The following is a 20402-nucleotide window of genomic DNA, read 5'->3' as shown; positions in this document are numbered from 1 at the left end:
CTCCGGTTTTCTTCCTCTTCCCTACATCTCTCTCCACCCCTCTCCCCTCTGTGCTTTCTCTCGGCAGGCTACAAATGGAAAACATCTGTTCCCTGGAGCTTTGCAAGAGGCCCTTTTATTATTATTATTTTTTTTTGAGGCATCCTGGTCTAACCCTGCACCCAGAGCTGATTCCAGTCTTCCTAGCAAAGCCGAGGCTCTCCCACCCCAGGCAGGGGGATGGGCCCACTTTCCATGGGCTATTTCCATACCCTCTTTGGAGGGATGGCCTTGCCCGCAGGCTGGCCCTGTGCTGATGAGCAGGGTACAGAGAGCCTGGGCCCACTCCTAAGGCCTCTTAGGGCCTCCCCAGGTGAGTGTGCTTCCTACAGAGACCCTCCCCCTGACTTCAGAGAGGTGAGCCACAGGGCAGTAGAAAAATAGATTAGGCCCCCCAAAGAAATTCACCGTGGCTAGCCTTGATCCTCAGTGGGGGCCATTTTGGTGACCCAAAGGAAATAAGCATCAGTCGCTCAGAGCATATGAATGTCCAGGAAAAGGAAGGTGGGGAGAGGGCAAGGGAGGAAGGAGAGTGAAGACCAAGGGGGCTAGAATGGAGAACGCCCAGGCCAACACAGAGAATCCAAAGGTCTGCAGGGAGTTCTCAGGTTGGTCTGAGATCCTCCATCCCTGGGACCCAGAGGGCACAAGGCAGTCAGGGGCTGCATGGGCCTGTTCTGAGTGGCCTCGCTGACTCGGGAAGCTGGGAGGAGTGAAGAAAAAGCTGGAGCTAGGGAAGAGGAGGACGTGAGAAGAAGGCACTGAATGAAGACAGGAGGGGGCAGGAAGGATGACAAAGAGTAGAGGAGCATGCAGGACCAAGGACGAGCGCCAGCTTCTCCCTGGACTATGGCTTCATCATAAACACTTGCTTCAGCCACAGCACTGGCCACCCCACCCCAGCCCCCCAACTCTGCCCAGGAGACACCTGGGGTGGCCTCCAACTGCAGGCCAGGACACCAGCACCAGACCACAGGAGTCTGGCATCGGGGAGCTGAGACTCAGGCCAGCTTCCCCTAAACCTAGAGAAAGCCCAGAGCTGCCCATGAGCCCCTGGACCTCCAGGACAGGGGAACGCTCCCTACATGCGTCTCCCACTCTGGTGCACTGTGAGCTCCCAGAGCCATGACCTGAGATCATGGGGGGTCATGGGGGATGAAGGGGTGGTTCTTGCTTTTAGGGAAAGCACCTCTCCCAACACTCAGATCTTGGAGCGTCTATGGGACTCTGTGCCTCTCTCACTTTCACAAAGACCCGCTGCCCAAGAGGCACTGCCCTGCAGCCCGTCTCTCAAGTGGGTACCATTCATCAGCTTCTCATACTGGACTGGAACTGGAAGGAGGCTTGAAGAAGGGAGGGGAGGAGGGCAAGAGATGAGAGAGGAAGGCTACGACAGTCCCTTTGAATTCAACTAAAGAGTGAATTCATGATGGAACTTACTGCCAAACAGATTGGGATGCAATTTATCTTGAACCAAACCAGGGGGATTAGCTCCTTCCAAAATGATCAAGACATCTTTTTCCCTTCCTGCAAATTTGCTGCAGCTGGTGGAGTCATTAGGCAGGGTGGGAGGGGGTGGGGATGCTGATCATATTCTTAGCCTGGGTCAGGTTGGGGAGGCGGTTTAGGGAGATCATTGCCCTGGTGATCTGGTCCTGGCAGCCCTCCATTCAACAGGTGCTTGGTAGATGCTTGCTAGTGATGATGGCAGCCAGGGGAGGGGAGAGGGCTCAGGGGGTGCAAATTACCCTGGAATTCTCTCATGCTCAGAATGAAAGAGCCAGGACACCTTCTCATGTTCATTTCTTGGCTGTGGCGGCTATGCACCAGTCACCAGTCTACTCTCCCCTTCTTCTAGCAGGATAGATCCCCCCCCCCTGGCTTTTTTTTGAGACAGGGTCTCACTCCCATTGCCCAGGCTGGCATGCAGTGGCACAGTCTCAGTTCACTGCAGCCTCAACTTCCCAGGCTCAAGTGATCCTCCCATCTCAGCCTCCAGAGTAGCTGGGACTACAGGCATGCACCACCATGCCCAGATAATTTTTTTTGTATTTTCAGTAGAGATGGGGTTTTACCATGTTGCCTGCGTTGGTCTTGAACTTCTGGGCTCAAGCCATCTGCCTGCCTCGGCCTCCCAAAGTGCTTGGATTACAGGCATGAGCCACTGTGCCCAGCCTGATGCCCTGACTTTTAATGGGACACCCGGAATAATGACATCTGCCAGAGCCCTCTGCAGTTAGAGGCAGTCAAATAACTAAGTTCTGGCCAATGGATCATGAGGGGAGGTGATGTGTGCCAATTCCAGGACATGTCCTTATAGGGAAGGGGGTGCCTTTCTTCCTTGTTAATCGTTTGCCTTGGAATGTGAATGTGGCAGAGAGCCATCCTGGACCACACGGACGACAGTGATACCCTAGGGACAGAAAAGTTGCTGTCCCAGTCAAGGCTGTCATCTCTAAACTGTTACATGAGAAAGAAATCAGCATCCACCTTGTGCAAGACACTGCTATTTTGGATCTGTTCTTACATGCACCCACACTGGTCTCCTAATACTACACTGCCTGACCCTGACGCGGCGCCACTTTCAAAGCATTCAGATGCTGTTCTCGGAGTTCTCTCCTGTGGAATGACTACCTAAGATAACGACCAGAGAAGAAAGGCTCATATGCGAATGACTGAAGAGCGTGTGTTTCTACTGACATTCCCAAGTCTAATTACGGGCTTCAGGAGGGCCTTTAACCTTACTTGGAGTTACCAGAACATGCTAGTATCCCTAGTATACAGCAATACCCAGTCTGAAAACTGCAAGCAAGCTTGTGATGATGGTAGTAAACAAACAAGACAAATCAGGCCAGGCGCGGTGGCTCATGCCTGTAATCCCAGCACTTTGGGAGGCCAAGGTGGGTGGATCACTTGAGGTGAGGAGTTCCAAACCAGCGTGGCCAACATGGTGAAACCCCGTCTCTACTAAAAATACACAAAAAATTAGCCAGGCACGGTGGCGCACACCTGTAGTCCCAGCACTCAGGAGGCTGAGGTGGGAGAATCACTTGAACCTGGGAGGTAGAGGTTGCAGTGAGCTGAGATTGCACCACTGCACTCCAGCCTGGGCCACAGAGTGAGACTCTGACTCAAAAAACCAACCAGCCAACCAATCAACCAACCAACCAACCAACCAACCAACCAACCAACCAACCAGCCAGTCAGCCAACCAACCAACCAAACAAAAAAACACCAACCGCCCCCCAGCAAAAAAAAAAAAAAAAAAAAAAAAAAAAACCAAGGCAAGTAATTCAAACAAAAGGCCTGGGAGCTCCGGCACAGGAAACCCACAACTGCAGAATCTGATCACTGTGTTATGCTGCATTCCTTAAAGCTGGTGAAGCCCCCAGCATGGGTGCGAATCTGGGGGGGCTGGGGCTCCATGCAGCCCCTTGGAAGTTGGAAGTCATTATTTTAGTCTTAGAAGTCTTAGAAGATGTCATAGAAGTCTTAAAAGTCATTAGAAGTCTTAGAAGAAGACGGGAATCTTTGCTTAAGGCAAGGCCTTGTTTACTATTCCTCTGGATTTTTCAACATCCCTCTTCCTACTTAAGACCCAACAAGCTGACTGTGGAGCAAGTGCAGCCTCCGAGGGCACCCTGAGCTGCTAACTGGGCAGTTTCTGCATTGTTAAACTGCTCCCATGTCTAGCCTTCCTGTGAATCCTGTCCAGTGTTTTTTGCAGATTCAGAACCTACAGTGGGGAGAGTGGGGGTGTGCTGCATACTAATGTGTCCGTATGTGAGGAACATGCAGTGGGAAACCTTAGATTCTCAGCTAACAAGCACATTCTGACTCTGACTTACCAAATCCCCATGTCCCAGTAACAGATCATCATTTCGGTTTCTTCTCCAACTCCCCCTAGGGACAACAGCGCACCCCCATGATGGGGAAGGAGCAGAGAGGAGGGTAATCAGAGAAAATGCAAGAGGTGCTCCTGGGCCCAGAACTTCGCTTGGGCAGCTCTAGGCCAAGGGGGTGTTGGCCTGGGGTACTTTAGGGGTCCATTTAGCCTATCCTCCTCCTCTCTCTTCTGCTGCCATTTTATTTCATTCAGGTACTTGTCATCTTTGGCCTTGGTTCTCTCTCTTTCCACTCTGATCCACCTCTCACACCACTGTCAGGGTAAATTTTCAAAACTCTTGGCAGCGAGTCCCTCCCGGGCATTCATCAGCTGGTGTTAGGACACTCGCTGTCCATGGGGCCATGCTGCCTCTTCCTCCACCATGACTGCCATGCCATGGACAAGACACAAGCCAAACACCTTTTGCTGAGCGCTTGTAATGGCCACCCTGACTGTGTCACACATTGGCTCGTTTCAGATCAGGGCTAGCCAATTGTGGGCCGCCTTCAGAACCCAGGTCTGTGGGACTCTGGAGCCAGGCTTCCTGCAGCCTGCCTCCTCAACACTGGCTGGCCTTCAGACTGACTCCTGGTGGCAATGGTACCACTTAGTTACCAACAGGGACTGTCACCTGAATGGCAACCTCAAAGTTACCAGTCTTTCCTCCACCTTCAATGAATTCTAACCCCAGCCCTCTCTTTCTTGGGGCCTCCACACCTCCCCTCTCTGAGCTCTCTAGGGTTTGAAGCCCGTTTTTGAGACCGAGACAACTGTCCATCTATGTGGCCTCTCAGGACCTCCGATCCTCTCATGTTTGGGTTTGCTGCCAGGGAAGCTCTCCCAGGCAGGGAGGTAGACACCATCTCCACTGGGCAGAGAAGGAGACGCACTGCCAGAGGCGAGGACTCCATAACCCGTGTGGGCCTAGCAAGGAGTCCCCACCTCCCCACACTCCCTTCTCCAGGACAGGGTTCCGAGAGCATGGGTAGCCTGCAGACAGGCTGTGTGTGTCACTGGGACTAGGGCACTCACCAGCCTGCAGCCAGATCTGTTCCAGCGTGGTCCATAGCTGCATGGGGCCCTGCTTCAGGACCGAAGAGGGCATAGTCAGCTCTGACATGGCCTCCTCCAGCCGGGAGGCTGCGATGGATGAAGCCCGCCGGGAGCCTGCAGAGCAAGAGGGCACGAGCTGAGCAGTGGTCAGAGGTCCACATGTTGCAGGCTCCAGGAGCAGTCATTGCCCAGCACCATGGGGAGACAGGGTACCCCGAAACAGGGTGGTGTGGCTGGGCAGCCAGAAAGCAGCTCACAGACCTACTAGGGAGGGTCCACTATGTCCTCTCACCCACAGCTGGGGAGGGGAGCTCTTTGGAGGACAATAAGGCAGAGATCTCACTAGGAATCTATTCCTAGGAAAACAATAATGTCGACAAAGATGCTCTTTACGTGAACACAACAGAAATGACCTCAGTGTCCAACAATAGGGACTGATTAAAAATAAGTGGGGGTATAATCATCCCAGACTCTGCGGTCATTAAAATAACAAAGTACAAACACAGATATCAATGTAGAAAGATGTTTGCACTACATAGTTAGGTGAAAACAAGCAAGTTACAAAAGAACAGGACCACATTTGTATAAAAAAGAAATATGGGCATGGAAAAAAGTCTGAAAGGTCATTTATTAAGGTCTAGGTGGTGAAATTCGGAGTGATTTTTCTTTTCTTCCGTTGGCTATTTTCACTCTGTTTTCACAAGTGCATATTCTCATTTGTTTGTAGAAAGGTCCCCATTCAAGGCTGTGCTGAGAAGGACCCTTGGATAGCAGCTCAAGTCAGAATACTGCCCTCTGGAAAACCTCTCCCAGTGGCAGTTCTGAGTGACATGGGCTCCGGTTCAGGATACATAAGCTGTTGACATTTATAATTCCCATGCAGGTGAAATGTGAGCACTTTCTCTCTCTCTCTGTCACAGAGGCAATAAAGGCTCCAATAAACTCAGGAGACCTCAGGGCAAACCACGGATGACTTCAGTTCATGAGACAAGTGTACGTGGAGTCCTAATAACTTTGTTCATGATTCTTCCCTCTTTTTTTTTTTTTTTTTTTTTTGAGACAGAGTCTCGCTCTGTCGCCCAGGCTGGAGTGCAGTGGCCGGATCTCAGCTCACTGCAAGCTCCGCCTCCCGGGTCTACGCCATTCTCCTGCCTCAGCCTCCCGAGTAGCTGGGACTACAGGCGCCCGCCACCTCACCCGGCTAGTTTTTTGTATTTTTTAAGTAGAGACGGGGTTTCACCGTATTAGCCAGGCTGGTCTCGATCTCCTGACCTTGTGATCCGCCCGTCTCGGCCTCCCAAAGTGCTGGGATTACAGGCTTGAGCCACCGTGCCCGGCCGATTCTTCCCTCTTTAATTGCAAGGGAGCTACCATTCCCCCCTACCGTAACCATTCCCTCCTGGGAGACAGAAGCTCTGCATACAGCCATACACCTCTGAGATGTGCCTCTAAAGTCGGGTGCTAGGTTTGGCTTCTGAAATCAACTCTGTCACTTGACAACAAAGGTGCACCTTGGCTCATGTCCACAGAAGTGAAAAAAAAACGAGCAATTCCACTAGATACAACTCCGCTCACACTTTCTTTCCCATGACTCATTCTTGTGTTTTTAATGAAGGTGTTCTGCTTTAAGCAGGTCCTCAGTTGAAAAATGTAAGTCTGCAGTTCCTGAACTCATTCGAATTTCACAAGCCATGGGTTTCAGGAGTTTTTCCAGCAAAGAGTCTGCTTTCAGCTTAGAATTGTAAAGAGCTCAGTTCATTCCTTTATATTTGACTTGATCTGCCGAGGACATTAGGTGGACTGTGGCCTCTGGCTTGAGCCTAAGGGGAAATGGTTTCTGTGCTCCACAGCCACCTTTCCAGCCAGGCTCCTCTTTTTTCACCCCCATGCAGGAGGCAGGGTTCCTCCCCTGCCCACCGCCTGCTGTGGGACCAGCAGCCAGCCCCTACCCAGAGCCAAGATCAGCCCTAGAAGTTGCCCAAGGGTAGCTCCTTAGCACCTGGGCAGCAGCTGGCAAGGAGCCAGTGGTGGGCTTGGCCTGGCCAGGAGGTGCCCCTCTCCATGTTGGTGCTCTCAAGCTGGGAGCGTGAGCTATGGGTCCATGCACACAGCTGCCCAAGGAGTTCATTCTTACCAGAGTCTGCATCATGGGCATCAGGCAAAGTCAGGTGCATGCCACTCTGCTTCTTCATGGTGAGGCCCTCACCGAGGCTACCATCCTTTTCCAGGCCTCTAGAAGGCAAAAGAGGGCCAGGGTCCGGTAAGGTAGAGGGCTAGCGTCACAGGGACTGACAGGGAGAATGGGACAGCCTCACTCTAGGCAGGCTCTGGGGCTGTGGGTTCAGTCCCAAAGACAGAGCTGAAGTCACCAATATCACCAGAGAGGCAGAAGGGATCAACATAGGTAGCATGCCACACAGGCTGAGGCCTGGAAACTCTCCCACCCTCCCTACTGTCTTCTCTGAAGTGGGTAAGGTCAGAAGCTCCCCAGGCCAGGGGAAGCAACATCCAGCAGAGTGCCAGGCAGAGAGTGGGGACTGTGGACTGACTGCCAAGGAAAGCCTGGTCTTGACAGGGCACCAGAAGTGCTGCAACCCCCAAACTCCTGTGGAAAAAGGGCCCAGATGCCACCCCCTGCCTCAGGCTTCCATTCCTTGGGCTGCCAGGGTGTCCCCAGAGGAGCCAGCAGAGGCCCCTGGGGTGGCAGATTAAACAGTCATGGAGATCCCAACTTGTCCCCCAACCCCTGTCCCCAATTTCCCAGATCCCTGCTGCTATATTGCTGGCGGGGGGAGGGGTTCCTCTTTTCACAGAGTGGGGGCTGCGGGGAACCAGGAAATAGCCTCCAGCTTAAGCCTGCCGTGGCCATCCCGGGGCACAAGCAGTCCCAGCCAGCACATTCCCACTGCCGAGGAAGCCCACAACCTTTGACCCTGTCAACTGGGGAAACTTAGAGAAGAGAAGCAGAAGGCACAGGAGAGGAGGAGGCAGGGCAAGAAGGTTTCTTTCCTTCAGAGAAGCACCAAGATGATGATCCCACAAAGAATACCAGGGGTGTCCTTGCCATCCTAACTCAGGCTCACATTGGCTTCAGCTTGGGCCTGGGAATTTTAGTGGGCATCAGAGGAAACCATCTATAAAACCACAATGGCTCTGGGCTGATTCCCTTCCTCTCCCACCTCTTCCCATTCCCAGGAGGCACAAAGTGTGGTGCAAAAAAGCCAGAGACAGGCCAGGCATGGTGGCTCATGCCCGTAATCCCAGGACTTTGGGAGGCTGAGGCAGGAGGATCACCTGAGGGCAACAGTTCAACAACAGCTTGAAAAACACAGTGTGACCCCATCCCTACAAAAAATGTTTAAATTAACCAGACATGGTGGTGAGTGCCTATAGTTCCAGCTATTTGGGAGGCTGAGGCAGGAGGATTGCTTAAGCCCAGGTGATAGAGGCTGCAGTGAGCTGTGATCATGCCACTGCACTCCAGCCTGGACAACAGGGCGAGACCCTGTCTCAGAAAAATAAAAACAATACAAAACAAAAAAAGCCAGAAACACTAGGTTGGAATCATGGGCCACCCTTCTCAGCTTTGTGACCCTTGGCAATGCTACTTGACCTTTCTAAGTCTTAGGTTTCTCATCTTGAAAATGATCATGAGAATGTCCATCACACAAGGTGGTCATAGGGAGTAAATGAGACAATGTGGGCAGATCTGGTGCAGGGCTGGCGTGAAGCAGGGCTGGGTGCAGCTTCCCATCCTACTCTTTCTCCCATCCCGTGAAGGGGCCTTTCCTAGGGCTCCAGAAAGAGTCCATCTCCAGGACTACGCTTGGTTCTAGGCCAACATACAGCATACCCTACCTTGAGGAACCTTACAGCCCAGATGGGGAGAAGGGACAGTTCAAGTTGAACAATCAGCAAAAACCCACATGAGAGGGTTGAATGAAACATTTTAGAGGCTGGGTGGTCGGTGGCTCCATGAAGGAGGGGTATCTGGACAGGGCCTGAGGGACAATTAGAACATGAGACCAGCAGTGTGGGGCTGGCCCAAGCAAAGCAGTGGACGGTGTGGCTGATAGTGAAGGTCTGCTAGGCCAGACCTGCAAGCTGTGGTCTTAAACCTTGGCTACCCCAAACTAGATTTTACCCCCAGTGTAGGACAGGGCTATCTGGACCAGAAGCCTGGATCCAATATCCTCCTGGCTTTCCCAGGAGATAGGGAGGATTCTTTTCTGAACTTGGGGCCACAGATCAGAAACCAGGGCTTGTAAAATCTAGTTTGGGGCAGCCAAGGAGAGGTACTTAGGGACTTCCTGTTGTGACAAGCCTGCAGTTCTGCTGCTCCAATGGAGGCACAGGCCAGGTCTTCAATGCTGGGAGACAAGGCTGCAGCTCAGAGGGGTCCCACCACGACTGACCACTTGGAGGAAGAGACAAGCAGTCATCCAGATAAGGATGCAGGAACAGAGCAGCCAGCTCCGGGGCAACCCCCTTGCAGGAGGGGAGCTGGGTTGTGCACCTGCTTGTGTGGCCACAGCCAGTGAGCAGGAGAAAAAGGTCATCGGTATGCAGGTCCCTTTACCCAGAGTGTGGCCCTCGGCCTCATGCATCCAGTTGCCAGGTGGCTTCACATTCCCATTCTGAAAAGTCCTTCAACCCCAGAGTGTCCTTCTGGCAGCTTCCACCCACTGGTCCTGCTCTGCCCTGGTCTCCCAGGCCTGCAAAGTGAGGGCTGACTCTGCCCAAGGTGTTTTACTCCATCAGATTACCCTCCTCTGTAAATTTCACTGTTACAGACGTTCCTCTGGGGAGTCTGGAAGCCTTCTGGGCTCCCAGTCTCTGTGAAAACACAAATACACACTAGGCGGGTGTCCCCTGAGGCCTTGGGGAGATGACACAGCCAGCTATCTCAAAGAAGGACAAGAGGATCAGGAAGAGGCAGGGCCCCTGACCTGCAGGAGGCCCTCTTTCCCTTTGGGCCACATAGGCTAAGCCTAGGAATCCCATTGGGTTTGAGCAAAGACTTTCTGCAGATTCAGCCTGGACATGACTGCCCTGCTCTGGCCCATGAAAGATCCAGATCCCAGGCCAGGGTCTCCAGCAGGAGACAGGAGGTATGAAGAGCGTGGGTGATTAGGGAAGAAGGGGTGGCCCTTCAGGACTCCACCTCCTCCTCCTCTTCTAGCCTCCAAATGGAATGAGGAAAGAAGTGACAGCCTCCATGGGCTGGAACTCAGGAGACCCAGGTTCAAGTCCCAGCACTACCACTTACCAGGCGAGTGATTCTGGTAAGCTATATATAAAGTCTCTGTGTCTGAGTTTCCTCACTGGGCTGGGAATAAAATCTGATAATGCATAAGCTGTAAGCAGCTGAGGTATAAGATAAAGGAACAAGCCCAGCACCCAGCTCCAGCGCTCAAGAATGATTTCTCTTCCTTCTTACCACTCCTGAACTTCAATGTCCTACCCAGGGTCTCTATGTACTTCATAGAGGACTGTCAGGAGGTTCAAATTGGACTACGGATGTGAAAAGCTCCGTGGGCAAGAAGTTCCATGCTTTCATTCAACAGCCTCCCTCTCCTCCCCATCTTGGCAGGCATGGTGGCCACCCAGCTGTGGATTGATGCCTTGGCAACCACCCTCTGGCAACCCAAGAGATAACGACGGCCACTCACCCCAGCTGGGAGAAGCTGTACAGGGTCTGCCACAGCCGCAGCATTTGTCTGCAGGTCACGAGGGCTTCCTCTGGGCCTTTCAGCGCCTGCTCCAGCTTCACCTTGGTGAACATCAGGCTGTGGGGAGGGAGCGGCCATCAGCACACCCCAGCGAGGGCCCACTTTCACTTGAGGATCCTGCCCCACCAGGACGGCCCCACATGCCCACCTCCCCAGCTTGCAGAAGGCAGAGTGTCATGAGGGCGGCAGCCTCTGCCAGGCCCCTGGACCACTTGCTTTCTCTCTGTGCCTCACTTTCTCCCATCTTGGCTGCCAAAGCATGAAGCACCCCATGAAGCATTGTCAGTGCCCACACTGCTGATGCCCCGTGTCCCCTGACCACGTGCCATCCTGCCCATCTCTGAAGCACTGCCCTGTGAGGTCTTGCTCTGTTTGCTCTTCCTACCCACATCCTCCACTAAGCAACGCCCTGTGCCTACTGAATGTGGGACCAGGCTTACACTCACATTCCCCACAGGGCCCAGCCTGGGACCTTGGATAAGAGACCCGTCCAGACAGTGACTTAGAATCCATGAGTGAAGGTAGAGCAAGGAACTGGCAAGGAGGTCCCCTAAGGACAGAGCTCCGCTTCCCACCTTGCCAGCCACAATAGTATAGGTGCCCAAGCAACACCTCCTAAGTGGAACTGCAAAGTTTGCTTCCTGACCCTGGAGATACACAAAGAAGGCGGTGTTATGCTTTATCAAAGGATTCTTTCTTGGATTTCCCAAAATAGCCAGCTCCCCTTACATAATCGATAGGATTAAAGTGACGTGAAATCCTTTTCAATCACCATTTAGGGACAGTTACTGTGCAATGAGAGCAAGCAACTTCAGAATTTCTTTCGACCTGAAAACCTGAAGTCCTCTGAGGTAAGACCAGTGTGGGGAATGGCCCTTAGGATGGCTGAGAAGAAGAGCTGGTCCCACTTGGAGGCAGGACCCCAGGAGGGGTGGCTGGCTCCCTCCCTCTGCCCTGGACACAGCAGGCACAGCCAGAATGCTTCTCACAGGCCAGTCACGACACTTGCTCATCAAGAGCTGGGGTGGAGCCCTGGAGGCCCTGCTGTGACTGGTGTTGGCCCTTCAGATGCTGGGGAGGTCTGGGGGTTCTGGAGGGGTCCAGGCAGTGGTTATATAGCAAAAATTGGAAGTCCAGCCATATTTTCACCTTGGTACTGCCAGCAGTACCAACACACACCAGCTGCCTGGGCAGCCTGCGGAGAGTTTGAACCACTGAGGGCCAGACAGTAGCACCTCCCACTTCTCACCAGTGGTTGAGTAGTGAGGCCCTTTCTTCTCAACACCGCTGAGGAGCAAGACCACGGGACTGTCAGGCCCTGCACTTGAACACTGCCCGGTGGTTCTACCAGCCCGCCCGAGGGTAGCACACAGGCCTGCTCCATCGGAGGGTCCCCACCCAGACTGCGAAGGCTGCAGGCGCCACCTGGCGAGGCCAGGCCTGGCCCTGGCAGCTGCTCCTCTGATCTCTCTCAGTTGGGCCTCTGCCCTGAGACCTGGGCTCCCAGCTTCATAAAGCCCTCTGATGTCCTTATTCTCTGCCTGTCTTTCCACACTTTGTCTCTTAGATTGCAACTTGGTAGAGAATGAAGAGGGTGGAATTTGCCCCAGGATCTTCAGAAGAGGGGATTTCTAGACAAGAATTTTTCTTCCTCACTGCATCCCCCAAATGCCTTTCCTGACCCTGCACACAGGTTGCCCCTCAGATACCAACTCTTCTCTTCATTTTCATCCATCCCAAGCCTGGCTTTAAATCCCACCTCTCTCAATTCTTAGGATGCCCTGCACCCGTCTTGGAACATAACTAAGGACCACCTGGCTTGCCTATCAGGTCCCAAGGGCAGAAACTGGGATCAACCTAGCATGGACTGCACAGACCCGAGTGCACAGTCAGCACAGGACACAGCCCTGAGTAGGAATGACCCCAGTGGGCAACTGCTGGGGACAACTGGTCCTGCCACTGTACTCTCCTTCCCCAGGTTTGCAAAGGATCCAACACTCCACAAGTACCAGGGGCCTCTGCTTTCAGGAATATGGAGAAGAAAACACAATGGCTGCCTTTGAGACAATTAGAGCACTATAAATGACACATTGACCAGAGAATCAAGGGCTGTATTTTTGGATCAGACTCAGTGCAGGGGAAGAAACAGGAAAGGGATCTTACTGGAGCTGGTGTTTGGTGAAAAGCAGGGTGGAGTGGGATTTGGCTGGGAGCTGGGGAGAGAGAAGAGGCTGGGGTGTGGAAGGTGGGGCAGCTGGTTGGAGCAGTAGGTGTCAGTGAGGTGGGAAAGCCCCTCCCTCAGACAGCCAAGTCCCCTGGGCTGGGCTGATTCCTGGGGACAGCTCCCTGGGCAGGCCAGCCCTGCTGCATTCCCCGGGCCCTCTGCAGGCGTTGCCTCTTCAGCACGCTTCTCTCTGCCAGAGCTCCCTTCTCACTTTCTTCATCTTTGAGGGCCGGAATGGGTCTAGGGCAGATGCAACCACACCATGTGCCTGGCAAAGAAGTGGCTGAAAACTGAGCTGGCATCACAGTAAGTTCTACCAAAGGCAGGCTGTACCTTCGCAGCTGCTGACATTCCATTAGCATGAGTGGCCCAGAGCGGATTTTCTCAACCCAACCGCATCCTTTCTGGGCTGGGGCAAGTGCTCCACCAGTCACTCTGGTCTGATCTTTCACTCCAGGATCCTGGGAGGATCCAGATTTGTTCCTGAGATTTCCTCGGGCTGGCAGGTGAGCGCTGCCAGAGGGATTTTCCTCCGCAAAGAGCCCTGCCCCGTGGTCCTCGCCTTCTGTGCCTCTGTGTGGCCTTCACAGCCTTCCTGCTCTGGCTCTACCCTCCCTTCCTGCCATCCTCCCCATGACCTTGGGTGCTGGTACACTGATCACATGGGTATTAGCAGCTCCCTGAGCCTCGGAATAGGCTCCCGGACTCGTCGTGCTGTGCTTGTGCTGTAGCCTCTGCTGAGATCACCCTTCCCCCTCTGATACCCAGCCAGCTCCTAACCAGATGTCACCCTCTGGCTTTCTGTGTCCCCATGGGGGCTGTGCACACCCCCATCCTGATGTCAGGATGTGGTTATCTGCGCCTCTGCTGGCTTGCCTCTAGTTCACTGCAGAACTTTCTCCCACTCCCAACAGGGATCAGCAAACAACTCCACTCCCTCAGAAGAAGCGACTCAGCTGCTCTTCTAAGGAGCACAGGCCCCTCTCCATCCTGTCCACTGCAACAGGTAGCTGCTGCCCACTCACCCACCTATCAATGCCTAGCCCATGTCTTCAGGAAGCAGGAAGCCTGGCGGAGCCCTGGCATGCCGTCAGGGCTGGTGGGTGACATTCTGGGGGCCCTCACAGCCAGGAGGAATCGAAGCTGTGGCCACAGCCTCATCAGAACGCTGTGACTCCTGCGCGAAGCTGAGGGGAGGCTGCTGGCAGTTGGGGCTGGGGATAGAGTAGGCAAGCCTGGGCTCCCCTTCCCCTTGCTTATCTGTCTTATAAACCAACTGAGCTTAAAACACCACTTAAATAAAGGATTCTGAGACTAAAAAAACTATTTCAATCCCACGGCTCCAGCCCTCCTCCAAGATGTCCCTATGTAATCACGCTGTCCTTCTCTGAATGTCTGGCACTGTGTTCCATTAGCACTTAATTACATTATACATATATATATACTTGGGGCTCAGGACACACCACCCTAAAATATGACTATTTGAGACCAGAATATGCCACCCCAAAATATACTTCGGCATATTTTGAGTTAGTTATTCCAAGAAACTGCAGACACAGAAGTAGCTCTGAAAAGCTGCCCTTTTATAAAACAAATTTCCTTTTTTTTTTTTTTTTTTTTAAAGAGACAGGGTCTGGCTCTGCTGCCCAGGCAGAGTGTAGTGACGTGATCATAGCACATTGCAGCCTCGATCTCCTGGGCTCAAGCAATCTTCCTGCCTCAGCCTCCTGAGTAGTTAGGACTAACAGGCATGGGCCACCACACCCAGCTAATTTTTTAATTTTTTGTGAGACAGGGTCTCACTATGTTGCCTAGGCTGGTCTCAAACTCCTGGGCTCAAATGTTTCTCCTGTCTCAACCTCCCAAAGCACTGGGATTACAGGCATGAGCCACACTGCCTGGCCTAGAAACTTCCATCTCTCAGGGAAATCGACATAGTAAAAGTATCTATAAAGAAGAGGGCTGCTCCTGACAACTTCTATCACCTGAGAGATTTTTATCTGCATAACAAGAGAACCTTTATTCATCATCTCCTCTCTGTCACCCTCCTATAACTTGTCTCTGCCACCCATGGGAACCCCAACCCCCTTTTCCTTTCTGTAGCTCCAGATGCTATTAAGCTTCACTCATCTGGTCTTTCTTTGAATCTCATATTCAGTGGGACTTCCGTGCATATGTATATAATTAAATACATTTTTTCTCCCATTAATCTGTCATGTCAATTTAATTCATAGCCCAGTCAAAGCCCTCCTCCCTAGAAGGGTGGAGGGAAATCATTTTCCATTCCCCTACTATGTATATAATCTTTTTTTTGCCACCTAGGCTTAAGAGTTTAATAATAAACTCATATCAAGTTTTTTTTTTTTTTTTTTTTTTTTTTTGAGACGGAGTTTTGCTCTTGTTGCCCAGGCTGGAGTGCAATGGTGCAAACTTGGCTCACTGCAACCTCTGCCTCCCAGGTTCAAGCAATTCTCCTGCCTCAGCCTCCTGAGCAGCTGAGATTACAGGCATGTGCCACCAGGCCTGGCTAATTTTTTGTATTTTAGTAGAGACAGGGTTTCTGCATGTTGGTCAGGCTATTCTTGAACTCCCGACCTCAGGTGATCCACCCGCCTTGGCCTCCCAAAGTGCTGGGATTACAGGTGTGAGCCACTGCACCTGGCATGTCAAGCATTTTTAATGTCAGACATTCTAGAATCAGTGTGCAGCCAGCCTGGCCTATAGATGGTGAAACCGCCGTTTATCTTGTCCTGTGCCTCATCGTGCGTCCCCAACTGCTCTGCAAGTGCCTGCAGGCAGGGCCCCGCTGCCCTTCCCCAGTGCCTGGCGCAGTGCTGAGCACACAGTATCTGCCTAGTCCTGGAGCCTGTTACTTGCTTCCCCATAGCTGCAGTGTGGGCCGGACTCCCACAGCTGACAAGCAGAGTGCTGGCCAATTCCATTCCAAACTGTCCAGAAGCAAAGTTTTCCTCCCTGTGAAAGCAGGACCTGGGGAGGAACAGTGGGCTCCAGATGTGGAAGCTTCTGGCTCCTCCTGACTGGGGTGGGGGTGGAGGGCCTCCATCCCAGGAGACAGTCACTGGGCAAGGCCAAAGAGTATCACTGAGGAGAGTCTCTGATCGAAATGCCTGAATACTGAAATCCAGCAGCTTTCAACATTTATGCCCTGCAATAAGAGCCATTCCAGAAGAGCAACGGTCACAGTACTGTCCTCAAGCCCCACACTGTGTCGTTACTCAAAGTGAATACACACTGGCCCAGGAATCAGAAACTCAAGCCAAAGTCCCAGGTCTGTGGTCACCCAGCTGGGCATGTCACAGGTCCCACACCTGTACAATAGGAGTAAAGTCACCTGTCCCACGAACTCCCACCAGGCTGAACTGTGATGACCTCTCAGTAGCAGCTGCATTCAGCTCTCCAGCACACAGGGAAGGGACTCCTGCTTTGAAGCTGCAGGCCGGCCAGATCCCAAGAAGCAAGTTTCCAGGCCAGGTGCCTCTGAAGGCTCCCAGAAAGCCCCAAGCTTCTTGGCCTGTTCAACTAGGCCCTTCACTCCTAGGACCTAAGACAGGCTTATGACAGGAAGAGGATGAAAGGAGATACATAAAGCTACAGGAACTGGGCTCTGGACAAAGCATCCTCGCTGTGACCCCTCTTGCAAGCATTTTCCTGTTTAAGCTGTAGAAGCCCATGTGAAGTAAACACTGAGGTCTTTTAAGGCCATACGCCCTTGCCATGCCATCGGCATTGAAGGATGATGTGAAAGTGAGTGTTCACTCTGGAAAAGGGGAAGGAGCGTGGGTCAGTGTAAACACTCCAAGTGCTTGGTCACACTGCTGGGGCTAGGGAAGGATGGCTGGGTCCTGAGATGTGACCCATTCCCGGTACTCTCTGCAGGCCCATCCAAGCCATGCGGCACACAGGCCCTGGTCGGGGTGGGGAGCCCAGTGCAGACATAAGCCCTCTCTTCTTTACGTGCTTACGCCCTCATCAGGATGCTGCCAGAGACTTTGGTAGACCACACCGGCCACCCCACACCCAGGCTCAGTGCTCCCTCACCCACCATCCTAACCGCTGGGACCTGCCGACTCCCATGTCATCTGCAAGCGTGATGCAGCATCCAGGGGCACAGAAAGGCACTCAGGTGACCTGACAGAGCCAGCCCCTGCTGAACCATGGGACATCTCAGCCCACGGGGTCTGTATGTCGAGGGCAGCCCTGATTCTGTGGAGGAAGACCGAGACCAGTGAGGCTGGTGTCTCCATTCCCCGTTAGAAAATGGCTGTGCCACAGGCCGCCAGCTTTGCCAATCTCCCCAATCGCTCCAGTGTGGGCTGATGATGGAGGTTCCCAGGAGAATGTTGGCATCTGCCTCCTCTTCCTCCTTTTCTTCCTAGCTGCGCCTCGCCTGCACTCCTAGGGCAGGATCACACTGCTAATTATTTGTTGGAAGGATTAAGACTTGGAGCTATTCCCATGTAAGGCAAAGACAAACAATTTCTTCCCACCGCTATAAAGAGATCTGAGGGTGAGACCCTTAGTATGGCTTTTCCAAAAATGAAAGAAAAAAAAAAAATAGTTATCCTGTAAATACGGGATATTTTTGTGGTGTCTCTGGCTAAGCAAAGCATAGTCCTGGGGTCAGAGGTCATCTCCATCGCCTTACCTGGGGGCACCAATCCTCACCCTTCCTGTGGCCCTGGCTGCTCACCCCAGCACACCACTCTTGGTGGGAGGGGAAGTTGGCAGAGCAGAGCTGGCTGCAGGGAAACACACAGGCTGTGTGGGCAGCAAGCACGACGGGTCCACATTTTTACTTTCATGTTCCTGAAAGTAACTCCCTGTAGTTACTCAGCACCTGCAACGAACACTTGAACAGAGTAACCACCATGTACACGAGGGAGCCACTTCCCAGTTGAGACATGGCCTTTAGCATCAGATGACGTGGGTATACTTCCAGGCCCTGTTGCTTCCTAGAAGTGCCTTCACCTCTGATGGTACCTATTCATTTGCAAGGCAGGACAGTCATGGTACTGCCCAGGAGGGTTGCTGGGAGGAGTAAAGGAAAGAGAGCCTGTGCCTGGCGCATGTCACCCCTCAAGAGAGGTTAGCTGTCATTCTCAGTCATCTTTGCTGTTGTCAGACCTGTCTTCCTGCGAGATCCTTCCTTCATGTGGGCGGGGACTAGGTCCTTCTTATCTTTGTATCCTTGGTGCCTGCTCTCAACAAACTGTTGAAGAACGGAAGAGGAAAGTTGAGTCACAAGGGCTCACCAAGGACTGGAACACTGGGTGTTCCCAGGATCCAAGCAGCTCCAAGGAAGTAAAGCTGCAGGGTGTCCCTGAAACTCTCCATTCTTCTGGGTCCTACTGGTCCCATGTGTGTTCACTGGGCCCTGGGCAGCTCTTCCGGATCCCTCTGGCTCCTGGCCATTCTGGGAACCCTCTGTGTGTTGGGGGTGGGGGTAGAGGCGGTGGCGGGGTGGGCGGGAAGTGGCAGCAGGTGTGGTGAATGCATAGAAAGGGGTATTATCTCTTAAAAGGACAGTAATTAGTAATTGCAGCTGATGGCTGTGCTGAGCTGTTTTAATGAAGAGTTCTATTTTTATAGAAAACACATAATTGAGTGAAAAAGCAGGCTATTCTCTGAGTCAGGAGGCCATGCCTCTGGAAAGTCTAATTCCTTGGCCAGGAGGCCAGAGCCTGTATAGTAAATGGGCCCCAGCCCGGGCTGCACCAAGTTGGACTCAGTGGTGACAAGCAGGGTCCAAGTCTGATGACCAAAGTGTCCCTCCTTGAAGCCATGTGACCTTGGGCAAGTCACAGATCCTCAGTTTCTTTCCTTCCTTTCTTCCTTTCTTTCTTCCTTCCTTCTTCCCCTTCCCCTTCCTTCCTTCCTTCCCTTTTATTTTTTTTTGAGATGGAGTCTCGCTCTGTTGCCCAAGCTGGAGTGCAGTGGCATGATCTCGGCTCACTGCAATCTCCGCCTCCTGGGTTCAGGCGATTCTCCTGCCTCAGCCTCCTGAGTAGCTGGGACAACAGGCATGCGCCACCACATCCCACTAATTGTTTTAAAATTTATTTTTAGTAGAGACGGGGTTTCACTATGTTGGTCACGCTGGTCCAAACTCCTGATCTCAAATGATCCGCCCGCCTTGGCATCCTAAAGTGCTGGGATTATAGGCATGAGCAACAGCGCCAAGCCTAGAGTTTCAGTTTCTTATCTGTAAAATGAGAATGACAGCATCTATTTACCCTGAGGACTGCTGCAGGACATCATGCACATAAAAGGCCCAGCAGGGGCTGGCACTTCAGAAAGTGTTCAATCCAAGTTTGCCCAAACTTTCATTCTCAGTCCCCCAGCCCCCATTACGTGCAGGTGCTTACTTAAGTCCTCTGTTTCCTTATCCATAAAATGGGAATCATGACAATTTCTACCCCTCCTAGGGTGCTGAGAGGATTACAGAGCTAATGCAGCAAGGTGCTCACAGCAGTGCCCGGCAGGAACCAGCACTGGGTGCATCATTGTTATTGAAGCTCTTGGAGTTCAAGTATACCAGGGTGGTCCTGCCAATCAGCCGGCATGGGTTCTAGCCTCTGCTCCACTATTCATCAGCAACGTGATCTTGAGCTATCATCTAACTTTCACATTAGTTTCTTCATCTTCAAAACAGGGGTGCTGTAAAGACCAAAAAACAAAGCAACCAAACCAAAACAACCAAACTGGGTGAGGGGTGTGACAGCACTCTGGCTGTGAGATCCCCAAATCCCCCACATGGTTCTCTTCCTTCCAAAAAACGAAACAGCTCCCACTGTCTAGCAGCTGGAGGGTCCACTGGAGTGTGTTTTGTGCTTAGTGGGGGTTTCCCTACCATGGGGGTTGCAGGCAGAGGAGAGGCCAGTCTCTGCCCCAAAGGTACTTCTAAACTCAGACAAGACATCCAACGCATTAGGAAACACAAGAAGAACAGAATCTACTACTCAATTGAGGGGTTCAGCTTTGAAGTACAGGGGCTCCGGGGACAAAGTGGACCTGAGGGGGTCCTCTGAAGATGGGCAGGAAGGGCAGAAACAAAGGCCTGTAGTGGGAGAGAGGGGCCAGCCTGCCCCTCACCCCCATTCAGGTGTGATCACCCAGACCCTGGCCAGGATGCAGGGGGATGTGCTGAGTGATCTAGGTCTCCCAGATACATGGTCTCTCACCCATGTTAAATCCAACACTGCTCAGGACCTTTTTAAAGAGACAGTTCTGTCACCCAAGCTGGAGTGTAGTGGTGTGATCACAGCTCACTGCAGCCTCAACTTCCTAGGCTCAACTGATCCTCTCACCCCAGCCTCCCAAGTAGTTGGGACTACAGGTGTGTGCCACCACACCTGGCTAATTTTTAAAATTTTTTGTACAGACGAGGTCTTGCTATGTTGCCAGGGTTGTTCTCAAACTCCTAGCTTCAAGTGATCTTCCTGCCTTG

The 20402-nt window shown here is 52.5% G+C and overlaps 1 protein-coding gene across 4 annotated transcripts in view; it reads right to left on the bottom strand.

Annotated features, from left to right (window-relative positions):
- Positions 1-20402, bottom strand: part of TTC7A (tetratricopeptide repeat domain 7A) — a 159331-nt gene that overhangs the window by 19300 nt on the left and 119629 nt on the right. For all 4 annotated transcript variants that reach the window (XM_025405656.1, XM_025405658.1, XM_025405655.1 and 1 more), the window contains 3 exons: positions 10651-10767; positions 7113-7210; positions 4958-5092 (listed from right to left, as the gene is read on the bottom strand). In XM_025405656.1, the coding sequence (XP_025261441.1) occupies positions 4958-5092; positions 7113-7210; positions 10651-10767 (350 nt within the window). The remainder of the gene's footprint in view (positions 1-4957; positions 5093-7112; positions 7211-10650; positions 10768-20402) is intronic.

The sequence above is a fragment of the Theropithecus gelada genome, chromosome 13, assembly GCF_003255815.1.
Source record: "Theropithecus gelada isolate Dixy chromosome 13, Tgel_1.0, whole genome shotgun sequence".
Taxonomy (NCBI): Eukaryota; Metazoa; Chordata; class Mammalia; order Primates; family Cercopithecidae; genus Theropithecus; species Theropithecus gelada.
The sequence above is the reverse complement of the archived record's forward strand: the minus strand, read 5'-3'. Positions and strand labels throughout refer to the sequence as shown.